Below are 26,257 nucleotides of genomic sequence, written 5' to 3' on the forward strand. Positions count from 1 at the left end.
AACTGGCTGGCTGGGTGAAGACAGCTGTGCTAGGTGCTGGGGTGGGAGGAAGAGCGGACAGTTGGTGCGGAGGAGATTGTGTCCAAATGAGGTGCTATGGAATGGTGGTGGCAGAGAAAGAAAAGAGAAAATAAGGTCTGAGAGCCAGTTAGGTATGGGGGAAAAAGGGGAGAAAAACCCTAACCTTGTTATCACTTTGGTAGGTACAAGAATGATGCCATTTGTCAGAATTTTTTTGTTTTATTAAAAAATAAGAGTGTGGGAGAGGTAAGCGAGGAATTCATACACACTCACAATATAAAGTTATCTTAACACTTTAGAAATAACAGAAATTTGATTGCCTGTGCAAGGGTTGTGTGGGAAAAGACACTAATTTAGCACATTCTTATTTTATTACAGAGGTTATGGGACACAGTGAGTAAAGGAGGGAATTGCAGCAAGAGGAAAAGATAGTCACGAAGGAATTTAAGGCTTCTCTAGAGATCAGAATTTTATCACTGTCTCTGCCAGAATTTGTGTTGCTTGGCAACACATTTTAATCAAACTTTTCAAGGGTGGTCACTAATTGTATGTTTCTTCTTTCCCCCAAGGCCTGATTTGCAGAAGTGCTGAGCAGTTACAGCTAAAAACAGGTCAATGGGAGAAATGTTTTGTATGTATCAAATGCTTGGCAAGTTTAAGTGCTCTAAAAATTGTACACTGGGGCTAGAAACTGACAAATAAAAGGTAGAGAATATCTTTCTCTGACTCTGGCATTAATGTGCACATTTATAGAAGAGGGACACTGCCTCTTCAGGAACCAAACTTTTGGGGAGTTTGAATCATGTGCTAAAAATCTGTGATAGTTTTACCTTCGAAGTGCTAGGAAGACTGGCTGAAGTGGTCATGGCGCTGTCTGGTTGTCTTAAATTAATGTCTGAGGGTTTTCTTCTGCACTGAGGGTCTAAGCAGCAGCCTGTTCTCTTTATCGCAGTCCTGAGTGTTAGGTTGAGGGGAAAAAAACCACTTAAATAGTCATCTTAAGGAAAGCATAAAGCAAAACCAGTCCCCTCCTTTTACTCCAGTTTCTACTGCCAAGTGTTGGCCTCACCTGAATTTCTATAGCTTATCTAACCTAAGAACCATTAGGATCTTACATAACTGTTAGGTGCAGCTCTGGGTTCCTTCCTAAAGTCCAGACAGATCTTTTGATATCTTTCTGAAGGGAAAGAGCAAGCATTAAAATTAATCTTACTTTGTTGTGTTACTACAGGATGATGCTAATGTGACTGTGGGCCATATGTAATGAGGTGGCTGGCTTCATCCAGCCCCTAAAGTGCTTCTTAATCTGTGTATTGATGATCATAGACCATCTAACTCTTCTAATGCATGGAAGACTATTAAAGAATTTCTATGTTAGCCTTTTATACACAAGCATGTGTAGGAGGTAAGTAAAATATGTCATGTTGTAATCCATTAGGAGTGACTGTGGTTCTTAATTCAAAGCCTAGAGAAATGTCATTTATTTAAACAGTACTTTCTATTTCTATAGTACTTTTTACTCAGCTATCTCAAAATGTTTTCCATTGTTAAACAGAAATAAAGAGATGCTGCCGCTCAGTGTGTAGAACCCTCTTTGGGTAGGTCAAAGACGGCTGACTCATAGCTCACTGCCAAATCAGAATATCAGGGCTTTGCACTGCATTTCACAGAGATAATTGCCCAGACAAACTATTAAGCAATGAAAAAGCTGCCTTGAGGGTCTTGAGGCTTCCAGGTCCAAATCTCGTCTTGTTTGTAATGCAGATTTATATGAAGCAGGGCACCTTACAGCTAGTTGATACTCAAAGTTGAAATAGTGTAAATTATGCCAGTTTTTTATTGCATTACTTAAACCCAATGCAAATGTCTGCGTTAACATTTTAAGTGGATACTGACCTCACTTAAATTGATTTATGGCTGAAGTTGTTTACAGTTGTGACGGTAACCTGACTAGTACTGTACTAGTTTCTACTGACTGACTTCACATGAATTGATGGAGCCTCTAGGTTTGCAGACAGGACTCTGACTTCTTTAGGAAGCAGTGCCACGGAGAAGGGTAGAGGGTGTTAGATGATGAAGCATGAACTTTAATACAAAATGCCTGTTCAGGGTGATAATTGTCCTAAGGAAATAGGCCAGTGTATGACCCTCATGTCACTTAGTACTGTCAACTCCATTTCATCACAGCATCTGTGCACATGATGCCACACTAAATTCAAGAATGTGGCTGAATGCAGATGGAAGGAATGTGATGCTATTGTTTAAGCAGGCATTTGGAATTTAGGGTTCAGTATTTTCCTTAGTCTGTCTTTAGCATTTCTTTGTAATTTTTTTGAAACTTGGAATGAAAGAAAAGTTGTTCAGGGGAGAAGAGAAAGACTGGCACTTGAGATCAGGGGTGACATGATTTCAGAATTGTGCTTCTTGAGACAGTTAAAATTTGCTAAGCTTCTGGATCACCTTGGCACTCAAATTACAAGTGTTATGTGTGGACTACCACTGTGTTTAATAGCAACAGAATGGTTAATGCCTAACATTTTAATGTGTACTTAGCCTCTGATCTGTGGCAAGTCTATAACTGTGTATTGAAAATTCTTTAAAGGTGTATGATGGAAAGTGATTAGTGAGCACTTTCAGATTATTTCCAAATTCCAAATTTCCAAAATGGAATGCCTTGCCTTTTGAGTTTTTGTATGTTTTAATATGTAGTAATGTAGCTTGGTGGCCCACAAAACCTTACATGATTTTTTTGTTTTACTCTTTGATGTAGAATAGCTGCAAAAAGAGTTAAAGGACAGAAAGTTTTGATGTCTTTATATGGTAAAGATAAAGTTTGCTAAATGCCAGTCATACCAAAGTGTCATTTTACTTACGCTAAATTCACAAAAAAGTTTTCCAATTGAATTAATTAAATACCACACAAAGGAGAGAAAATTTCTTCTTTTACTATCAGCTGTTTCTCTGGTGGGGGAGAGGGAATGGTGTAGAACTCCTTTCAACTCATATCTACTGTTATCCCTACAAAGACTGTTAGAATAAATGTTGTGCTACGACTGCTAGGATAAACATTGAGAATTATTCCATTGTCTTTGAAGAGAAGCATATAAGCATATTTTAAGAAAGTGTGAACCCAAAATTGATTATTTTTGCTTGAGTAGTCTTCTGGTTCTGGGGGAGTAAACAGACCTTTCTTACTTCTTTAATATTGGAAGTGGTTGTTTTGTTTAATGTCCTGGCATGTCCCACACACTCAGGCTGCTTTCTAATGGCAGAAAATGATGAGAACAAATGGCGAGTGTTTTTAAAGTAATTATTATCACCATTGGGTGAACCTGGTGGTGGCATAGCCCCATATTGAACCAGCTGAGCTGTGTAACAATAGTACAAGTCCAGTACCACATGCTTCATATCTGCCTTGGGTTGCAGTTGCGAAGATCACAGTTAAAGAAATTCTTACTCAAAAAGAAAGACTATGATACAGACGGGTCACAAAAGACTCGTGTTTGTTCTGGAACCATATTCAGTGTGTGTTTGAAATCATCGGAATAATTTCTGTCAGTTCAAATGTTTTAGAATGTGCCCAGTGTAAGCTGCTATGAGAGCATCATTTATCAAAATGTTGTGTTCTGCAGAATGCTGCATCAGTCTTGTTAAATCTTACTAATACTGTCTTGTACAAGAAAACTCCTGAGTTACATGAAATGCTTGCATTACTTAGAGTTAAAGACTCAAGCTCCTTATGTATGGTGGCATACCAGTAAGAAGACAATAAACATGCATGAATTAGAGAACCAGGAGGTGAATGCAGGACATGGTCAAACACAGCAAAAGAGAAACACATACAGAAAAGATTTGGCCTAAAGTCTGAAGATCAGTACAATAGTTTGAAGCAGGTGCAGCCATGGTTAAACTGTTTGTTCTCCAGCTAAATAATAGAGTCTCTCAAGTTCTTGAATAGAGATTATCGTCTGTATTTTGTATTTTTTCTGGCATATGACCTCTACAACTTTTTGCTGCTGCAAAAAGTACAAAAAAAAAAATAAACAAAGAGCAGTCTTACCAACATATTGCTGCACAAAGTTGTGTTGAGGAAAAAACAAGCAGATGCCACATACACAGTACCATAAGGATTTAAGAAAACACATGATTCCTTTTAGGTATGTGGCTGAATCAAGTCCAAGCATGTGTGGCAGGGTGGGGATCAGCCTGACTAACGTAAACTAAGTTGGCATTTTCTGGTACTGAGCTTAGTTCCCTGTGTAGCTGAGTGAGAACCTGGCATTGTAGCATGCCAGTCACAGAAAACCTGGCCTGGTGTGAAGTTGAAATCTGGATAGAGGACCGTGGTCTAAGATCCTTTCCATGCATCCAGTTTCCATCATCCAGTTTTGACCCTAAGCATCTAACGGGTTTCAAAATCAAGTTTACAGAGTCAGTAGGATTGCTTATTGCATAATTGGATGGTCACCAAGCCGGAGATAGTGGACTTTGATTTGTGTGCATTATTCATCAGACCTCACTGGGTTTCCCTGGTGGTTAGTGTAGACTTTCATGGAGAGCTAGGCAGGCATTTATGCGAAGGGGAGAACTAAAATATGCAGAATTCAATCAGTTTCTCCTGGCTACTACTGTGACAATTCTAGCATCTATGAGACTAATGTCCAACTTTCTTAATATTTTTTGGACACAAACAAAGGTTTGTTGGCTTTAGGTTAATTTCAGTATTCCCCATTTTAAAAAAAAACAAAATACTACTGAATCTCCTAACTAGTTTGTCTAGCACTCAGGCGGTTATTTCAAATGTAGAGTTTATGGAATAGCTGAGATGTTATGCATAAAATTCAGTGTGTTCCAGTGGGAAGATCAAAGGACTGGAAGTAACTGACTTCCTACAGAGCTGGACTCCTCCCATCAGTGTGGTCACTGACTTCTGCATGCCTTTCCACCCATTACTTACCTACTTGTGTTCCTCACCACCCAGACACAAACCAGGTCTGATCCTGCAGCCGTAGAGCCAAGTTAGTCTGGTGCTGTGTACTGTAGCTAGTATGGCTGAGGAGCAGATATATATCTGCTTGGATATATATGCCATGTATGGCAAACCATAGTAAAGGACATGACAAGTCAGTTGTCAGCAGGATGTGGCTGATAGTTTCCTTTCAGGGCTGCAGATGCTTTGAAGGGGGCAGTCTGGTTGGCCATGCCTTTTCCATCTGTACCTGCAATCCTTTCTGCATACATAAATCAAAGGCTTAAGTGGCAAAGGCTGAAATACAGAGAAGGAGGCAGGTACAGGAGAGGAGGATGTGATTTTTGTTAGATGCTGTATTTATGGAATAGATCTATAGGTCTGCATATCCCACTGTTCTCTGTTCCCATCTGCAGTGCTCAGCATGTGTGGGAGACTCAGCAGGCTTTTATTTGTGGATAATCAGGTATGGGATGTCTGTGTCTCCAGGGTGTGTAGTGTGTTCTTCAGACAGCTGCACAGCAATGAATTTGCCAGAGTTACCCTGAATTGTTCTTTGAAGCATTCACTGATCAAAATTGAATGCAATAAGAATCTTAACTGAAAGAAACAAAGCTTCCCAGAATTGGCCTGAATTCAAGGACATTTCCCTCTATTTCTGTTATTTTGAAAGCTAGCATACTGGGGCTCTTGGACTTACTGCTGCTGGAGTATGTTACTTTGTAGTATTGCACTGTGGTTCTGTTCTTAAGTTGAGTATCTATACATACCAAGAGATGGACAACAGTTTAGCCTTTTTATAAATTAAATGAGGTAGGCAATGAGTATTACTGATGGACAGGTTTGTCTGTACTGCTGTCCCGTTCAGGGGTTCACACGGCAGTGGCAGGCAGCTAGTCTTTATGGCTAAGCTGCTGGAGCGAGCCTGTCTGCAGCTTGTCTCCACAAGTTCTGCCCCATAGAGGGTGCAGGAGGCAGGCCTGTCACAGCTCCTACAATTTCTTTTAATTCTTCCAGTCAATGTCTTGGCCAAAGATGGAACATTGAACAATAAAAAGATTTAGAAGAGAAGTAGGCCTTTAGAAGACTTTAGAATAGAGGTAAATATGAATAAAATACGGAAGAAATGTGAGTAACAGGTGCAATGCTGTCTGGTTTTCAAACTATCAGATATCTCTGCTTTAGATAGGCCAGACTGATAAAGGGGAACATACACATTTAAAATCTACAACTTAGATTTCCAGTCCTGAGTTGGTTTTACCCTTACTAAAAAAAAAAAATAATATTCTTCCCTCTTGCTTCCAGCAAGAATAAAAGACTGTCTGAAACTTCTGTGGATTTTGACTTGGAAGAAACAGGACCACACAGATGAAAAGAAGGAAAGCTAGGAAATCCCTGATGAAATCTTTGCAATGGCATATTTCTCCATACGGTTTCCTTGAACTAAATACATTTTTTAAATTCTTACCTTTGGTGGTTTTTAAATTTTTCTTTTATCTGTGTCCAAAGTCTCATCTCTGAGAAGACAGGGGGAGCAAGCTATGAATAACAGATACCCAAGTGAAGGTGTTTTTTTATTTCTACCTGGGATTTCTGCATCAATAATTTAAAAAGTGATTAAAATTCTAGAACAGCAAAATGAAGCAAGTACATGCATCACAGCCAGTGTGAAATATCTTCCATCTTAACTTGAAAACTAAATGAGAGAGAGGAAAGAAGCATATCCATATCACTGCTTTTGACTAATGGCTACAGAAGTGGGTGAGGAGGACGGATAGGGGACACCTTTGCAAGGACCAAGAAGCCAAGAAATTTAGTAGGGTGCAGAAGGATAAACTGGTCTCTGCAGTCACCCAAGGAAGACAGAGCTGCATCAGTTCTAGCCAAGAATATTGTTGGTTGGGATAGGAATCACAGAATAGCAGCAGAGTGCCAGAACAGCACTGCTGTCTCAGGAATCAGTCCAAAGAGGGGGAAGGGTATGACTTCTTCCAGGATCAGTAGATAAACACAACTATGGACAGATGGATGATAGAAGTAATCTCTGAGGGATATTCCACAGAACTGCAGGGAAGCAGAAATGGTGGGGGGAGGTATGGAGAGTGATTTGTCTCTTGTCAACATTGGAAGCATGATAAAGGGAGGGTGTGCGGTGGGGTGGAGAAATTCTTCCCCATCTTCACCTGGCAAGTGGGATGAACAAAAAACGCTTCCGAACTAATAAAATTTTTAGGGATGTCTATTGAAAATAGTCCAGAAAAAATCAGTAGAAGGTCTATGTTCAGGTATTTACACGCCTGTCATCACTGTAATATTTAAGCAGTAATTAATGAACTGGAACATCGATATCATACAACATGGCTGGCAACTGAGATGAATAAGTACATTCTTTTCTTATCTGACTTGTCTTACCCTGACAGCTGATCTGACTAGAATGATTTTTCTCTCTTGCTGTTCCTCAGTTCCTCCACTGCAGTTCAACTTTTCTACAATTATTTCCCATCTGTGATTTTAAAAGCCTGAAAAAAAAGCTGCTTTTCTTCACATTTCCCAGGTTTGGATAACCTTTCACCTTGACATTGATTGTTACTTAGGGTAAACAGGTAGTAGTGAAATATATGTACTCCATTTTTATCATAGGGATTGACTCTTCATCATTTGGGTTATGGGGACATAAATGGATTGAGGTGTCAATAAGACTGCTGTATTTTCTTTTCTACTTTCCTAATCTGCCTAATTTATTTTAATATAAATTTAATTAATATTTAATTTAATATAAATTTAATTAAATTTATGCAAATTAAGTTAATGCTGGTGATAAACAATGATCATGTTTAATAGTAATAGGATTCTGAGCTGTGCACTTCATTTTATTAAATTATTTGGGGCTCATTAATGACATAGTGGGTAAGTATAATGACAGTTTGCAACCTTAGATAGCTTCTTATGATGCAGGGCCAGAGTCTCTGCTTGGATATGGGGACTCTTAATCATTTTTTGTTGGGAGTTGCTCTAACTTGCCCCAACTATCTCAGAGGCAGATATCCTTCTTTAGTCCTTTTTCTTGCCTCCAGTAATACACTCTATTTTCCACAGTTTTCCCAACAATGTGAGTGAAGGAAAACCCCTGTACTGTTTATGGAATAGATCAAAGTCTGGGCTCTTTTGAAAATCCACATGATGTAGAAACATTATTTTGGGCAAGTCAAGATCTGATTTAGTCAGAAACAATGCTTTCTGTTGAAAAATACATCACAATCTTGTTAACATGACTGAAAATACTGCTACTTACTGGAAGAAAAGCTGTCACTTATCAGTTCAGAAAAATTAGCTACAAAGTTGGTTTTTCCCCCCCATTCTCTTAAGAAATGTCTAGTAACCAAGAAACAACTATTGCTAAGAAACTGATAAACTGCAGTGGCAATGGTAAAGAGCAATTGCAATAAAGCCACATTGTGATGGGTTCAATTTTCTGTCATGATGCCACTGCCTGGAATGGATCCATATCTTGGCTTATCCACTGACATTAGATTTCTTCTTGATGGTAGCAATGTTGTTATTATATGGCCAGAAAAACATTTTTTGTACTTTGTCATCTCAGAAAGCACCAGGACGTAAGGTTTAAGTGCCGAGGATTTAGGTAGTCCAGTGAGCTGTGACATGATCTGGATTAGTGCCCTGACTGCCAACCCCAGGAGACTAGAAATCTAGGTCTCTGAATCCAATTGAGTATAATTAAAATAATTTTGTCTTCTCTCTGCCATTAGCTTTTGAATGACTTCATGTTGCTTGTTGCAATTGTTTTTATTTATATGTAAGTATGTTAGGCAGGAGAAAATGACTCTTCCTACCTCAGGAACATGCATCATTTAGTGTTGGCTGAAGTTGGAGTAACATATGTACGAGACGTACAGATTGCTGTTGGTAGTTCTGCTGAGTTTTCAAGGGAGACTGAAGGCAGTCTTCTTCCCTCTTTTTCAGGTATGCCCCTTTATTAAGACCGTGGAAAGTGCTCATGATAGTATCACTTAAGCATTATGAATTCTCTGCATATGATGTAGCTCTTCAGAATATTTCCATATCACGTTGTGGACTGCAAGTTTTTGTCGGCTGTAGAACTCTGTGGGATTTGAGGCTGCTGTGTATTTTGTAGGATCAAGCACCTAATATTGATGCCATGCCATTAGTCTTGAGGTTAATTGGAAGACCTTTATTTTTTCCCCTTGAGTTTGCCTAAGCAGTGATGAATACTTAAATTCTGGGCACAGCTCCCTCATGGGAAGACTGCTGGAGAAATAATTTCTGTTTCCTGGAGCCAAAGATTTGGGAAAAGAAAAGAAAGGTCTGTCTGTGGCAGCTAACAGGACAGTCCCCAACTGTTTGTACTATTACTGACTGTAACTTTCTGTTTAGAGAGTACAGAGAGCAGCCAGGGTCAGAAACCCGATGAGATGTCAATATCATATGTGCTTCTGAGGAAGGAACTTAGTGGTTTCCTTTTAAAGGAAGCCCTATTAATTTAACATTAATAATGTATTGAACTTTAAAGGCTCAAGGATATTGAGGCCATTTCTTTGAGTTACTGAGTGTCCCCAAACCACATTGAAATTAATGGGAGTGGAGGGCATGCAGTGCGAGAGCTATTCTGAAGTTTATCACAAGATATCTTACTTCTTACTGCGTTATTTTATAAAACATTTCAGACTTTGTATCTAGACATGATTAAACAACTTGCTGGAGAGGAACTACCCCATCTAACACAACACAGAGTAGGCTCTTGTGTGTGCTGACACTGCTGTCAGAGACTCTGGAAAACATTGAGACAGCCAAATTGTGTTAACGTGGTTTAGGATACGTGAAACCCTAAGCATGCCATCAGTGACTGAGGTGAAAGGTTACCCTCTGAATTTCCCACACTGCTTGCAATCAGTGTTATGTTCTCATTGCTCCAATACAGCTATGTATTTTTCTCCTCCAGTAATTAATTGTTTTGATATTTTGCAGTACTTCAGCTTTGATGCAATTTTGACTCTTGTGCCAGAGGAGGAAAAGAACTGTACCACCTTCAAAAGTAATTTGAATCCCATAGATTTGTATGGGGTCTGGGGAAACAGAGGCTCATGTCCCTAGTTGATAGTAATTTGTAGGTAGAACCTTAAGCATTCTTTCATATCAAGGAAAGCTGCTCAGCTCCCTAGTTGATAGTAATTTGTAGGTAGAACCCTAAGCATTCTTTCATATCAAGGAAAGCTGCTCATCTTTCCCAGACAACACAGAGAGCTATATAGAGGTTCCCTGTCTCTCAGTTGTTTCAGAAATAAAATTTGCTGAAGAAAAATTACCAAAAAATATTACTTTAAAAATTGAAGCAAGTAACATTAAATGTAACACTGCCTTAGCATTCCAGCCACCTTAGGCAAAAAATACTTGGAGAGGGCAAACATGCTATGTGGTCTAACTCTTGTACATATGTGTTGGTCACATTAAAAGGACAGCCGCTTTACGGGAATGTTGGATATTCTACAAATTGAGTTAGGAACAGTATGCAGAGTTCCATGTTAAATTGAGTGCGATGACATAAAGTAATTAATCCTGCAGTGCAATCCATCATTTACATCGGCGTGCTTAGGTGCTCAGAGAAAAGTGAGTAAAAATGGTTTTAACTTTTTCTGACTAAAAGCTTTAGATACAACCTGTGGTTTTGTTCATTTATGTTAGAACTTAAATAATAGTTGCATGATCGGGCATATGTGCTTTAGGGAAAATAGCTTATTGCAAGTTCAGACACAGCACCCAAACCCTTGTATTTATACAGCTTCCTTTAACAGCATGACATAGCATGCCATTACCTAGCATGTTCATCTCACGTTCTTCATAAACACTATTGGGAATGGTTCCTGTGTACACATAAGCATATTTAAACTGTTTTGATAGTATTCAGAGGTCAGAAAGCAAGGAAGTTTGTTAACAAATTATATTTCTACCCTTTCTTGAACAATGGGATGATAACTGGTATTACAAGCCTGTTTTTGCAGGTAGATAATGAAAGTGCCCAGTCAGCTGCAAGATTGACAGCAGAAGAAGAACTGATGTTCTGCAGTCCTTCCTGCCAGTTCTGTGTAGTGGTCTCTAGAATGGCTGTCCCTTGGCTTTTAAGATTTGAAATTCCTATTGAAAAGGTTCACAAATACGTGTGACTGAAAGGGATGAGAATAAAATCTGCAAAAGATCCTTCTCGCTGCTGAACAGAGCTGAGCCTTATACGCACTTTTTACTTCCTGCAAACTGAGCTATTGTTAGATACTCCTGAAGTCTTGCAGAGTTCTCGTGTGAGAGTGCTGTGAGCAGGCTGTGCATCCTAATATGGGCTTAAATACTGGTAAACGTTTTAGTTTATGGTTCTTCAAGCAGCATTTAGTGACTGTGGACACTTGGTGGCTCTCCTCAAAAGCCAGCTACACAGGGACAGTAGATGCAGTGGTTAGCTGTGTTGTAATGTTACGCTACATTGTTTGTCACTACTAGCTGCATACATATGCATCTGCTTGTATGAAATATCATCCTTTGGCCTAGGTTTTTAATTGGAATCTTACCAGAAGAAAAAATTACGTTAAATAGAAAATACAGAGTAGTCAAGTGTCTGTGCTGTAGCAGAGTTCCCATGACAGTGCCTTACTTTTGCCCTCAGATGTGATAAAAACAGGTCACGTCAGTTTTGCTTCTGTTGAATACTGTTTGGAATTCACAGCAGCAGTGAGAGCTTTTACACATGGGGATGATGGAAGAAGGATTTATGGAATTGGAAAGTATCAACTTAATGAAAGAGCATTTGCATGTTTTCTGAGCAAAACATTATATAAAAAAAAATCTGGTATAGCCGATGAAAGCATTTATTGATCCCTTTATAATCCTTTGTTTTCTTTTTCCTCCCTCATTGTATGGTGACGTATATATACAATGTAGGCTGCAATATTCATAAGCAGACTAACCTTTGTTGTCCTGTAACTCTTCACTTAAAAATGACGCTTTATATAATGCCTGAAGTGTGTGGTGTTAGGTTATGCAGACTTTTTATATTAAAAGAAAACCATCTTAAATAATAGCTGCAATTATGTACAGACTTGTTTTAAGCAAACTGAGCATTAATTATAGAGGGCTGAATCTTTAGCTAATTGCATCTGCTTAGTTCCCGTGCTGTCAGATTTGCTTTATACATGTGTATTCCGTTTGCTTTGAGGCATTTGTTGGTGTGAGCCCAAAGCTGGTACTTGTATGACTGAAGATCTTGAAGCTGATTTTTTAGATTAAGTCAGTGTTCCCTCCAAAGTTCAGGCATCCTTGGGTTTAACAGTGTGCAAAATACCCATATAAAATGTAGTAATTAGGGATATTTAAAATAAATACAAAGTATGTACATTCCCTAAGATTCTGGAAATGGAGTTCAGCAAAAAAAGAATAAACTTTTTTTTACAGCTTTTTTTTTTTAAAAAAAAAAAACAAACACAACACCCTGCACTGTTCTCTGTAGGGCTAATTTTCTTCTGAAACACTACAAGAAGATTCCTCTAATTTTAATTTCTGCCATAAGGCACAGCCATCTTGGATTACTTGTCCATGACTGAAGAAGGTACCTTAAGAGTGATGAAGCTACTCAGAGTGAACTATGGAACTCTGAATGGAAAATCAAATACTATTACATAGCTAAGCAATAGCTCATGCTAGCTGGGAGAGAACCAGGATAAGGCCTATAAAGACAACAGACTGTGGAACACAAAGGGTGGATGTAAGTGAAGATCACACCAGCATCTAATGCCTTATAAATATATCCTTTAATTTTCAGTGTTCACCATTGTAATAGCAGATCTGAGGATTTATTTCTCTTGTACTAGACACCATGCCATTTTTTTATGTGAGTTTCATATCAAAGTATTAGCAATGAATTAATGCCGTGCACTAAGTTTAGTATGAAACTAATGGCTCGTAGTTGCAGCTGGTTTTCTTTCTAATCTCGTAACTATGCAGAAGGGGTAACAGTGATAAAAACATTGTCATGTATTTAATGCCAAGGCAATACTAGCCAGGTTATCACAAGTAAGACTTAGAACATTAGTTAAATAGGGATAAGCATGCAGAGTGATTAATATAGCAATCAGAAGAGCTCAGATCAATAAAATTCAGATGAAAAAAGATTTTTTTCTTAACTGCTGTGAGCCTGATTGTCCATGCCTAGTATTTCTTATCTGTGTGAAATGGCAGTAAAGTGAATGGAGAATTCTGATCTGGCAGGGTTCTACTCTTGGCTTGTGCTTCGATGTGAATGACGTAAACCACGACATCAGATACAAGCCTTTATATCTTTTGTTTAAGTATAGAAAGTAAATAAGTAGTTGTAGAATGACTTGTCTATATCTTGCAAATAAGCCTATTCACTGAGGGGTATTTTGTATTAATTACAGTATTTTATATTATGTTAGCATTAGCATTCCAACAAGATGAAGACCTCTTTGTGCTGAAGATTGTATATAAATAAGTCAGCATCTGCATGGTGGTACCTGCTATCTGATACAGTGTTATCTAATGATTTTAAAATAGTTCTACTGACTGAGCAGCAGCTTCCCTTTGAAACATAAGGTTACTCGTTTTAACCTCTAAGCTAGATATAGTTAACTGCTGACTTTATGGGGCATTGGCACCTTTTGCTGTTTGCATTCGCTCTACATTTTAATGATCCTCTGCAGTGCTGTTTCTCTATACGTGAAGAGTCACTAGGAAACAAAAATGCGCAACTGTGCAGAACTTGGCCTGTAATTTTATGCTACACAATGAGACATACCTACAATAATCTGACAAAATGAAAGCAACACATGTCATATCAGCTCCAAATAAATATCCTGTCTCCTCTACAGCAGCTGCATTGAAAGAGATCTGACATAATGGTGTTATATCAGCAGAGCTACTAATCTCAGATACTAGTGATTTCAGTACCGAGGGGAAGAACCCTGTAGCAAATAGAGGTCATTCAATATCCTCTAGCACTTTGGACAAGTGTGGCATTTTGGACTGTCCCTACTAATGACAGAATACAGTGCTGATGCTAAAAATTGCTGTTGCAGAGCTAATTGTGCAGGTTACCTGCTCCTAACAGCAAAGTGTCTGTTCAGATGGGCCTGCTTTATTTTGATGCCTTGCAGAAGCAGCAATGTTTCTTGGAAGAAAAAGGCATTACTCCTAGGTTGTTTTTAGCAGTGAAAGAGAAGGCTCTGAGGTATCAGAAATTATTTTTTACATATTTATTTTAAAGATATTTAACCCTCTTTAGGAATACAGAATTGCTTTCTAGACCTTTTGTCTCCTCAGTATCTTATGTGTCATGTCATGCCAAAAAAAGGAGCTGCAGTGTTCTGGTGGGAATATAGGAGTATCCAAATCCACACAGCAAGCACACATTTCTTTTTGTGATCCTCAAGCGGCAGAATTTCAATTAGAGGTACAGTAGTTTAACCGAAATAAGAAGGATGCTGAGAGAATTTTGCTATTTTCAGTGTGATGAGGTGGCACATATGAAGAGTCCTTTTCCTTGGCAACAATTCCTGGCCATAAGGTTGAACCTGTTTACCCAGGCACAGTGCCATTCTGTCAGATGGGCATTGATAAACCAATTGTAGAGACCCTGTGTTGCATGTGCATCAGGTGTAAGTGTCCCAGATAGGATTCCCAGCAAGGATTGTCCGTATGTCTGTTCTTTCTAATTTTATACTTCCTTCTTCCGTTACTAATCCAGGTACAGGTCTGATTATGGTTCAAAAATAGAGAAATCCTTTTTCTCCTTTAGTAAGACCTCTTGCCCACGTCATAACATAGATTGGAATAATAGTTCAGGAGAAGTTTTTGGAAGACAAATTTTCCTCCCTGGCCTTACCAGACCTCTTCCTTCTGCATTCAGAGAAATGAGAGCTTTATAATTCTTTTTCCTTTCTAAGCAAAGTCCCTGTAGGATCCATCAGAGTAAATCTTTGGCACAAAGCTAGATTTCATATGTACAACAGAGTGGAAATCTGTGTTCAGTCACTCTGTGTGCACTATTTTGCAGGATGTTCTGCCTGTACTGGTAAAACCCACTAAGGTTTCAGGGTTCAAGAAAGAGTGTGGCACTGGGGCCTGTCTCCCTAGCTGCTCTCTCACAACAACCACCTGCCTTTCCTCTTCATTTCCTCAGTGGCCTCAGTTTTCTGTAAATCAGCAGTACTCCCAGAATTGCTCTTGCCCTATCTTAGATATTTTATATGGCCATAGTACATCTTATTTTGCTTATTGTATTCCTTTTTATGTGTTTCATTTTCATGTGTATTGAAGAGATAAGAATCTGATATCTGTGGAATGTGCAAAATAATGCCAGGTCATGCTCTTCTCTGACAGCTGAAGCAATTGCACAGGCATCCAATTATTAAGTACAAAGCTTTGATAATCTAATTTCTTGCTCATCTCATGCAGTCTGTTCCATACGAATGCAGCAGATTTGAAAAAATATGACAAAATCTTAGTTTTCCTGATATTCCTTTTGGAATTAGCTTTACTAAGTGTTGAGGCAACACACTGAAGCAGAGCTTGCAGAGCCAGCATATTTTGATTTTGGTTTAATTTAGACTCTGAATAATAGATTACATTTTTCTTCTGGACCTGGCATGTGTCATTTAGATTGGCCACAGAGTGGGCAAAAGCAAAACATGTTTTGATTGTATATGTTTCTATGAATGCTGACAGTAAGCAGTTGCATTTAATAATAGCCATACTCCCTGAAATCTTCTTAACTTGTCTCTATCTACATACAATATTTTTTCACCCACTTACAAAATGCAGCCTACCGCTGGTTGGCTGAACAACCTTTAGCTGTGTACGTTACTACAAGATGCACTTTAATGCAATGTAATTTTCTGGGAAATTTGAAGTAGAAGAATGATTGCTGTGCTTTTGGGGGATTCACTTACTGGTATCCTCTCCTATTGCTGAAGCATCCTGAAATCTTTAAGAACTTCTGTTGCAAAGCAGGGAGGCATAAAAGCAACCTGCGTAAACCAGTGCTGAGATCCAAAAAACTGCAGTTCAGACTTGATTTGAATATTTTGCTACTCAGATATTTTGATTGTGGGTTGGGATTTGCCATTTTCCAAATGTTTGTATAGTGCAGTCCAGCACAACAAAGCCATACACAGTTTGAGTGCTCTAGGCAATGATAAAAAAGCTAAACAAATGAAGATAATGTCATCTGCAAACTGTAAAGAGTGCACAGTGGACTAGTCCTTTCAGTTAAACCTGAAAATGAAGTCACCATTCAATTAATGGAATGAGCATCAATACTGCAAAGAGAAATCTGCATCCGCACATACACCGTTCCACTAGTGTGTCTGGATTTCTGGTAAAGCAGAGTGTTGGTCCTTCTGTCAGTCCATTTAATTAACTATAGCTTTTCTTTTGTTTCTGAAATTTACAGTCAGTTAAATCATAAATATTGTTTTGCAACTGATAGAACAGTATGTAATGGTCCTCATCTTGTATCTTTTTTAGTCTGAATGTCGCATCCTCTTTGTAATTTTTAATGACAACAATTTTTATTATATTGCTGGAACTTTTCCCAGGGTAATTGTGTCTTTTGTATATATGTGATCTAGCAATGAAATGGCAACAGAAAGCTGCTAAATCCAGCATCTTCTGTAGCTGCATATTTATGTTAAAATATTCTTGGACCTACTGGAAGAGACTGAAAGTATCTTAAAAAACAAAACCAACCCAGAATTTAAGTTAAATGATACACAAGGTAGCTGAGCCTTCTGTAGCTCAGTGAGAGTTGTTCTAAATATGAAAACATCAAGCAAAATACAAGTGAAGGCAGAACATATTTGCATATCAGCTATCTTATGGAGCACATTTGTCTTGCTGTGTGTCTGTATGCCCTTTGAAAGTATTTCAGATTAACAGAGATTTTACATTTTGACCACAAAATTTGCTCCAGTTCTGATTTCCTCCAAGACAAAGAAAAGTAACGACCCTATGAGTAGCAAACTGACTGATCAAGACCTTTCTGCTCTTGGCTTTTCAGGAATGTAAAGTCATTTAAGCAACATCACGGGCAAATCTCATCAGGGCCAAACCTTACCCAAAGCAAAGACTTATTGTTGCAGCCTTCAGAATACTGGCCAAAGAAACCTTGCATTGTGTAACTGCACTTTGGTATCAAATGCAACTCTATGGGAGCTGCATGTCACTTACGTGTAACAGAAGCAAGTATCTTGCCTGGCTACCAGGATGACTGTGGTGAGGCATAAGTAGTGAGTGCTACGCTGCAGACAGAGAAGATACCAGAAAAAAACTTACATTTCTGCCTTAGTATTCTAGCATAATAGAATATCTGTGAAGCTATGGGCTGTGCCTTTCTGTTATGGTTTTGGAACTCGGAGCATATGGGATGAGAGGAGAAGCAGTTAAAGACACAGCTATTGCCTGTGGATCACTCTGTCACTTCTTTCCATTGAAAATGAGAGATTATTGGAGAGCTTTGGAAGAGAAGGGGAGGAACTACTTTTCAGTCCACCAACTTGGACTCAGTTATTGGCTACTGTATATGAGCATGCTCTTTTTCTCCGCATTTTTATCCTGTACTGAATTTGTGGGTGGCACAGAAACCATCAGTAGTGCTGTAGATCCTCATTTTCCACCTGAATTTTTAAGTTCAGTGATCAGTTCTTCAGAAGGCAAACATGTTTAACTGTATGAGAAACAGGGACAACGTCCTCTAGGATAGATGTGTAGCATAATTCAATAAATTGAACAAACATTACTTGGGAACTTGAGGAATAGCTCTTCTGTAGGACTTGATACCCTGTTTAGAGTTTCCAAAGTTTATATAATTAAATATTTCCTGTGCCTTGCCTTAATTTTATGGTTTCTTTTATTATTTCTTTCTAGCTCAACAAAATTCACCAAAAATCCATGAAGGCTGGTGGGCTTATAAGGAGGTGGTCCAGGGAAGCTTTGTTCCAGGTAAGCGTAATTTTAAAAACTTAGTTTTATTAAATATTTTTTCACTGAAATTAAATCTAGTTGGGTTTGGGGGAGATTTTTGGGGTTTATGGTTTTTTATCCATTGCAAAGATTTGAAGTGCACAAGTACTCAACATCATATTCTAGTGAAGTGTATAAAGGTTTTTGTCAATACATCATCCAAAGACCATGGCTGTTTTCCAGGAAAGAAATCGCTTTGATGACATTCCTGGTTTCTGTCAGTAAAACTAATATGATGCTACTTTGTGAATATATGTTCTGTGTATAGGAAAGATAAAGGGAGGACTCAAAAGCAGGATTGTTAACTGGATTAATTTACTTCTCTGATGCAGCACTTCTAGATAATCCCATTTCTGCAAAGAGTATATTAGGAAAGGAACCTAATTGAAACATGAACCTAACATGCCAGTTTCACTAATTTTTGTTTTAGAAACAAGAAATAGAGAGTGAAAAAAGATTAAATCCTAACTTGGCTTTAGTAAGATTTAGTAAATGGTAAATAATCAATAGGCAGCTAAAAGGATCTAAATAAGCAACACCAGCTGAATTTGATAGGCAAAAGTGAAATTCAGGCTAGCAGTAGCATGGCATTGGTCAGTATTGCAGAACTCCTCCAAAATATGTGTATTGGTTCCCCTAATGCTGTATAGTCCTTTAGTAACAAGTGCTCTGAGCAGGCCTTAGATTGTTTTTAGCTCTGGATCTCTCTTAACACATTTCAGGATTTAAGCTGCCTGACACGCTAGTAGTTCTTTGACTGACATTTTTGTATTTTGTTTTTGACTTACATTTGACACCTGATCTTTTGTGCTCCCTTTCTGTATATTATATTATTCTTTCTTTCAAACAAACTTACTTTCTGTCTGGAGCAGGGTCTTCGCTGCTCCATTTGACTAGGTGTTTCCACTTAGGAGTCAGGAAACTTCAGCAACCTCCATTTTCTGTTCAGTTGTAGAGCTGATTTGACAGTGCATTCTTCATTCAATATACACAGAAACATTCAGTGATAATTTTGTTCAGTATGTTTTCAGTGCAATTGAGATGAATATGCATTAATTTATGTATACTAGCTATATGTTATAAGCTAAAATAGTGCCTCAAGTTCTATCATGAATGCACCATGAAAATTGCTACATGATCTTTATTTCTTTGATGTACTAGAAAATACTGCTTGGCCATTGTACAAACTATTCCCACGAATCTTAAATTTGATCGATCATCAGATATTTTTCATTGTTGTGACAGCATTTACCATCTGACAGTTATTCAAAATATCCAAAATGCTGATTATCTTGATAGGAATACAAGCGCAAATGAGATTAAATATTTCAACCCACAAGTTTCTGGCACTAAAATTCTTGTGAAAAGCACATATGAAAATCAACATCTACAAGCCTAGAACTTAATTACATATTGATGTAGAATAAAGTAGCTTTTCAGATTTGCTTGAGATCGGTTTGGGCTGTTAAAGACAGTGCAGTGTATTGTTACGCATATTTAGTTCCTAATGTTGATAGTGGAGGAAAAAACTGGAGAACATAATCACCTGCTTTCAAGAAATTTCAGCCTTCCTGATCTGCATAACCCAGGTAGATGCCCAGTAGAAGGTATTTGTTTAACAGGCTTTCTGATTATTTCCGCATAAAGTTATTGAGAAAAATAATTTGTCAGCATGTAAAGAAACATATGTGATCAGGTAATGCTTGTGGTATTCTGGTTTTAATACAGTGAGAAATTTGCTTTGGGAACATCCTTAGAAGATTAAGGAGAAAACATTCATGACTCAGCTTTCAAGAAGGAAGGCTTTTAGCTTAGTGTGGAGGGACACCTCCTTTGTGAGAGAACCCTGAATTACTCATGCTTGTTGAATGTCCTGCTAACCTACCACAACATCCTCAAGAATTGGTCCAGAAGGACAGTTATGAACAGCTCACTGAAGCAGCCAAGAAGAAAGCAAGGGTAATTTGGGGGCACCTTTCTTGCAGGTTGTCATGTTTCTTTCAGATTCAACTCTGCAGCCTGTAAAACTTAGCAGAAGAGAGAAATCCCATGAATTTTTACAGAACAAACAACTAATTTTTTTTCATCAGCACCTAGATTTTGGAGTCTTTGAAAACCATATTTAAAGCATTTCAAGGATGCATTTTATGGTTATCATCTCAGGCTAACACATCACAAAGGATATATTAGTGCATAATAAGTTTATCCATAGTGTAAGCAGTCACATATCAGATCTTGCATGAGATGCTAATTAGCACCTTGGAGGCGATAGCTGTGAGGGCAGTCTGAGGAGCTATAGCTGAAGTTGCTGACTGAGGTGCACTGAAGCAAAGAGCTGTGGCCATCTGCCAAGATGTTTCCTTTCCACAGCTGTTTGTCCTGTCCCTGGGCTGGAAGTTACCACCCCCAAAGATATTAGAAAGGAATATTTGTCCAAGACTTTGTCACTGCAGTTCAAAACTGGCATCTAAGCTATATCACAGACATCAATACAGCTCATTAGCTGCTTGGGGGAGCAATGGCCAGCACAGAGGTGACTAATTGGGGGTAATAGCATTGTAAAACACTCCAGGATGAGTTGCTAGAGTTCATCTGTCACGGCTTTAACTGTGTGGATACTTTTAGCCTACTTCAACACAAAGTCATTGTCTTTCTTCGAACCATCACTTCTTTCATGTATAGTTGCTTAAGAATGCATTTGGGAGCAATCACAATATGCCTAGGTTAGAATATGTCATTCATAAGTTTTTCTGCTTAATACCCTGTTTTGGATGCATTTAAGTCAAGTTCTAACAAATGCTCTGGATCCTGTGCAAATTTGTCTTTGAGCAGTTCTTAAAATCAAACCATACTTCACCACATTCCACAAATCCTAAACTCCCTATTCTCAGGGATAGATTTTAGAAGAATTATTTAAATCCCTTTCTAATATAATCTGGACAGGTTTTTTCCACTGTAAACCAATTTACAATTGCCTGCAATTGCTAATGTGTATCTCACAGGTAGGAGAGGATATAGGCAGAGATGAGGTGCAAGAACCATCACACTGTCTTCCCCAACTTCCTTTGCACTGTGCAACAGAGGAGAGAGCAGTGGTGACTGACAGGTTCTCAACCTACAGTAACTGTGGCTCAGGTCTGTCTTAATGCCAAGCCTTGCAAGCGAGGGTGCAGAGCTGTGAAGTGCAGGAAGGTTCATCATCAGTCGCTGGGTCTGTGTATGTACTGCTGATGCACAAAACACTCTCTCATCTCTCACCTTTTCTAAAAGCAAAGAATTGCTCTTACGATTTAAATCATGTAGGCAAACAAAGTAGAAAGTAAGTAGTGCTTTAAAATGTTAATTGAATGCAAATTAGGTTCCAAATTAAACTTCAGGGAATGTTCAAGGATGAAGAATGAATACTTTTCTTTATGCATAGTGATTTGCATAATAATCAAATAATCTATATTGTTACATACTTCACTACATAGACTTTTTTCTGGTATGCAATATCAAAGTAGTTCATGATGAGTTAAAATACATTTCAATAGCCTTTTTCATCTTTTGTTTGACTGAGTTGTGCTGTGACCGAATATGTTGTGTCATTAAAGTAGCGCAAGCATTTTTCAGGGTGGCAAAGGCAATAATGTTTCAAACTATTCTGTACCATTTCTTTTACTTCAAATAGATGTGTATAACCTTTGATACTCTTGTGTGTGTGATTGTATTGATTCTCTTCATAATGCTCCTGTTTTTTTCATAGCGTCATAAAGTGGGCTTTGGTAAGCATAAAATTTAAAGGTGGTTAAATCTAATTTGTGATCACAGAATTCACTTGTCAAAACTCCATGCTGTTACTGAAACTTTGGACTGCATATTAGTACGATGGTGTAAGTATCTTGCCTGGGGGAGACACTGTCTTCATGACTCTAACAAGTCTAAAGTTACTTTACAAGGTGATAGTGCTAATCTTCACTAAGAGGAGGAAATCCATCTCTACCAAATAATGAGTGAACTTTGCTGAAGGAGCAGATAATGTTCTTCTCCTTCCTTATATAAAGGTTGTAAAATTTAATTCCAGATAAAGATCTACATCCACTATGATTCATTATTGGCCTACAGATTACCAAATCAAAGGCTCTGTTTCCCTGAGATTCTGAGATGAGAAATCCCCTGTTCATCATTCCTTTCACAACTCATTTTACTGTAAAAGGGAAAAGACTGCTAGAAATTGATAATGCTGCTCCTGCCTTTTGCAAGGATCATGCTGATAGGATTATGCCCTAACATAGACCAGCTGGCAAAGCTACACTGACAAAAGCAACATGAGCAGTGTCTGTGAAGCACTGAGAAACTTCCTCCAAGGAGGAAATGCATGAATTTGGTAATGGTTTGCAAGGAAAAAGAAACTTGATTGACGGTCTTGGTCACGAGTGCCAAAATCTGATTTTAAACTTCCTGCTGTCACCATGTGCTTTTCTTATGGCCCACACAGGCAGTTCAAGTGTCCCTATTTTCTCCTGTGTACACTTCAAGATTTCCTTTAAACTACACATTTCTTTATATTCATGTTCAAAAATGACCTCTGATGGGCAGGTTTCTGTAAGAACCATGAATTTTTTGTCCATGGCCTGAAACTGAGAGATACGAAACTTCAAACCCAAACGCGTCTTACACTTTCCGCAAAGCTCTTGTATTATGCCATTCTCCAAGCACACAGGGGTCTATTTCATGCATTGAGACGGGTGATCACTTAGTTTGGCTGCCTGAATAATACAAACCATAAACCTGCTGATTACTTCTCCTGCCTTGCTTACTTTTGTACTAACTATAATATTTCTTCTAGTCTTATTTTGGGACTTCAGGAGGCTGCTGCATCACTCACTGTCTGGTGCATTTTTCTTGTCAGTGAAAACAGTGGTGCTGTCTGAGCTATAGCAGGGTTTTAAACAGTCTCCACACACTCTTCAAAATCATTCAGTCTGGTGAAGAATTAACCAGCCATATGTAATTATTTGTTGGAACAATAATAGCAGTTTTTCTTTTAGAAAGCAATATATCGGAACACTTCATTTCTTCAGGGTGATAGAGCATAGATTCTGGAAATCATTCACTTATTGATTTGACCTTAGATTAGAATTTATAATATTTCAGCTTTGGTTGTCAGTTAAAGATAGCTTGAAGGAAATATATTTTGTACCAGATCTTTTGTTGGTTTCTTACTTTCTTTGGCAATGCTGCAAAAAGTGACTGTTTACAAATCATGTAACTAAAAAGGCAACTAGATCTTTTCATATTTTTGCATGGGCATTAAATATAATTAAAATGTAAAATCATTGTCTCACTTTCAATAATAGTTGATATAATTCATTATTTTAAAATAGCAAGAAACAGATGAGTTGACTGGTGTTAATTTGGAAGAAAGGAACGCTATTAAGGGGAGACATTTGATTGCCTCAGTTCTAATACAAGTATGGCAACACTTGCTCATCCTTATCTGAATTGTAACCAAATTACCAAGTTTGAGACACTCTCACAGTAGTAGTAGTGCTGTACTTAATGAGACTATCGGAATGAGTCTGTAATTTTGAATCTTCCATAAAAATGTAGAGAGGCTGGTTAGAGGGTGAGTCACACCTCAAAGGTTGATTTGTCCCTGAATTTAAATATGAAAAAAAGTAGAATTTAGCATATGAGGATATTTTTGCGGTTCTACATGATATTGTACCTTCACAAGGAAGTACAGTTCCATGTGATACAATTTGGGTCTCCAGGTTTAGTCAACAATTGGTCTTATTAAAAGAGTTTTATGGGTACAATGAATGAAAGCTGAGTTTTCCAGATTAATGATTTCATGGATTATATTTTCCTCACAAAGCCTCTGATGTTCCTCTGATGTGGATTTAAGTGGGAGATGAATGTCCATTGGGAAGTCAGTGATAAAACCAAACCACCATGCCATACTTATTCATAGCAAGTGTATTTAAAATCTCAGTCTGTGTCTCTGAAGTTCAGATCATGCAAATCTTTGAGCAAATTTAAACACTATTAGTTGTTTTATGAATTTATCTGATTTAAATACAAATGTGAATCTGCTCGCTTTCACAAATAGGTGGAAAAATAATGCAAGATAACTGTGTTTCAGTGCTGATCTGTAATGTTCTCTTTCAACAGCAATCATAGTGGGGGCAGAAGAATCAAAGTTGACATTGACTGTGAAGATCTCTGTGTGAGAATTGGGATTAATTTATTCATTTAAGAAAATGCTACAAGTGGGTACTGAATAAAAGTGTCAATTTAATGACACTAGGTTTCTAGGATGTACACTAGAGGCATCTTGCTTGTGTAATGGGCACATTCTTAGCAAGTTCAGGTGAGAATATACAAGGTGGTCATTCATCTGGCTGTGGTCCAGTGGTCTTTCATCTGTCCAGCAGCTCTTAGTAATTAAGCAGGTTTAAGGGCTTTGTCTTAAATGCTTTGGTAGCAGTCCTTCTCTGAGGTTGCCAATCAAGCTAAATCCTGAACTCTCATCTATCTATAAGTGCAAAATGAGCTTCAAAGGCATAAACCAGTTCAACCGATAGGACAGCCCAGTTTGCTGTAATTTCAGTTGGGCCATTTCTTTTGCCAGTGACTAGCCTTTAGAAAAAGGTACGAACAAGGATGGCTGCGTTAACTAGCAATTTGCTGATTTTTTTTTTTTATTTTTTTTTAAGCTACACCCCACTTCTGCAATGGATTCCCAATATGCACAGGAAAATTTCTTCTAATTGGTTCCTAGTTTCTACCTAGCTTTTAATTACTTGGAGATCTCCCTGGAAGCTTTCTGTGAGACTGTTTCCTGAATTACTAACTATGGTGAGTTGTCAAGCCAGGAAGAAAAACTGCCGCTACACCTTTCTGAATGGTGTCTTATCCAGAGATGCAAAGGTGATGGGCAGTGAGAGGTTTATCAAAACTCCCTTTCGAAAGGGAATAAAAGGGAGGAACAAAAAGGAGGAAGGGCAGTAAAACAGGAGTTCATGGGGTCAGCAGGTAGTTGCATTATCTTGTCCACATTGCATTGTAAAAGCTGTGATAGAGACTGTTAAGCCTAGTTGTGTCAGTGTCCTTCCTCTGGTTATCACCTGTGTATCTTTAATGTTCCAGTGGTGAGTAATCTAAGCTCACACTTAACAGACAGTCAGAGAGAACCAACTGTCTGTAGATGCTCTATACTAGATAGCAATAGGTAGAATACGTCTTAACCAGAAGGAAATAGCTCCAGCTTTTTATCACTTTCTCCATTAGTTCTGTTTAGCAGTGAAAGAAGACTGTAACAAAACTTTGAGTCAGTGCAGAGGAAGGTGTACGGGACCATGGGACACTATGCAGTGTGGTTCTCCAGGCAGTCTGACCAGAGGAGGTGTCCTGGCAGAAGGCCTCCAGGGAATACACTCAGAAGCCAGCAGCTCTGTTTCCTGCCTGCAGTATGGACCTTGTCCCCTTCATAACACCTGGTAGCACTGTGATTTGGTTCCACAGCCCCCTTCTCACTTGACTAAGGAGCCCAGGACTGGGGATCATCCTTTACAGCTGCTTTGTCACCATTTGAGCATAGAACTCAAAAAGTTACCATCTAGTCCTTCCCACCCCTTCAAATACCTACCCATGCAGTCAGTTTTACAAGGGCCTTTCAAACAAAGTTACTGTGTTACATACGGCCTGTAGCTGCAACCATTTTGGAAAGAGATCTCAGAATACTTTTTTCTCCCTTAAGCTTCCTTCACTCCTTCAACAAAGCAGAACAATTTTAGAGGGCAAGCAAGGTGAGCTAACCACAGTAGAGAATTCTGAAAATCTGAAATTTTAAACCTTGCCAGACTTGTGGTTGGACCACAGTTCTTTGTTAAAGTGGTCTCAGATCCCTTTTCCCTTAACAGCCTAATTATCTTTCTTGGGTCTGTTTTTTCCTCCTAAGTTATGATTAATATCCACAGAAGACAAACTGCATGTAACAGATGTATCTTGGACTTTGCTTCGTTTTACTGACAGGACCAAATGATTCAGGTTGTCTTCCTGTCTATTTCTAGCCCCAGTCAGGCACTGCAAAGGTCAAGCCTTCCGCCAGTAACAAATCCTGCATTGGATGGCACGTTGGATCTTGCTGTGTTACCAGCTGTCTAGTACCTCTCCTGCTGAACCCACAGGTTCCCCCTGCTAGGACACAAGCAGTATCCCTCCACT

The 26,257-nt window shown here is 38.4% G+C and overlaps 1 protein-coding gene across 2 annotated transcripts in view; it reads left to right on the forward strand.

The window, feature by feature from the left end:
• CA10 (carbonic anhydrase 10) overlaps positions 1–26,257 on the forward strand; it is a 209,863-nt gene that overhangs the window by 20,951 nt on the left and 162,655 nt on the right. For both annotated transcript variants that reach the window (XM_056326431.1, XM_056326432.1), the window contains exon 4: positions 17,951–18,025. In XM_056326431.1, the coding sequence (XP_056182406.1) occupies positions 17,951–18,025 (75 nt within the window). The remainder of the gene's footprint in view (positions 1–17,950; positions 18,026–26,257) is intronic.

Source organism: Falco biarmicus, chromosome 1 (genome assembly GCF_023638135.1).
Source record: "Falco biarmicus isolate bFalBia1 chromosome 1, bFalBia1.pri, whole genome shotgun sequence".
Taxonomy (NCBI): domain Eukaryota; kingdom Metazoa; phylum Chordata; class Aves; order Falconiformes; family Falconidae; genus Falco; species Falco biarmicus.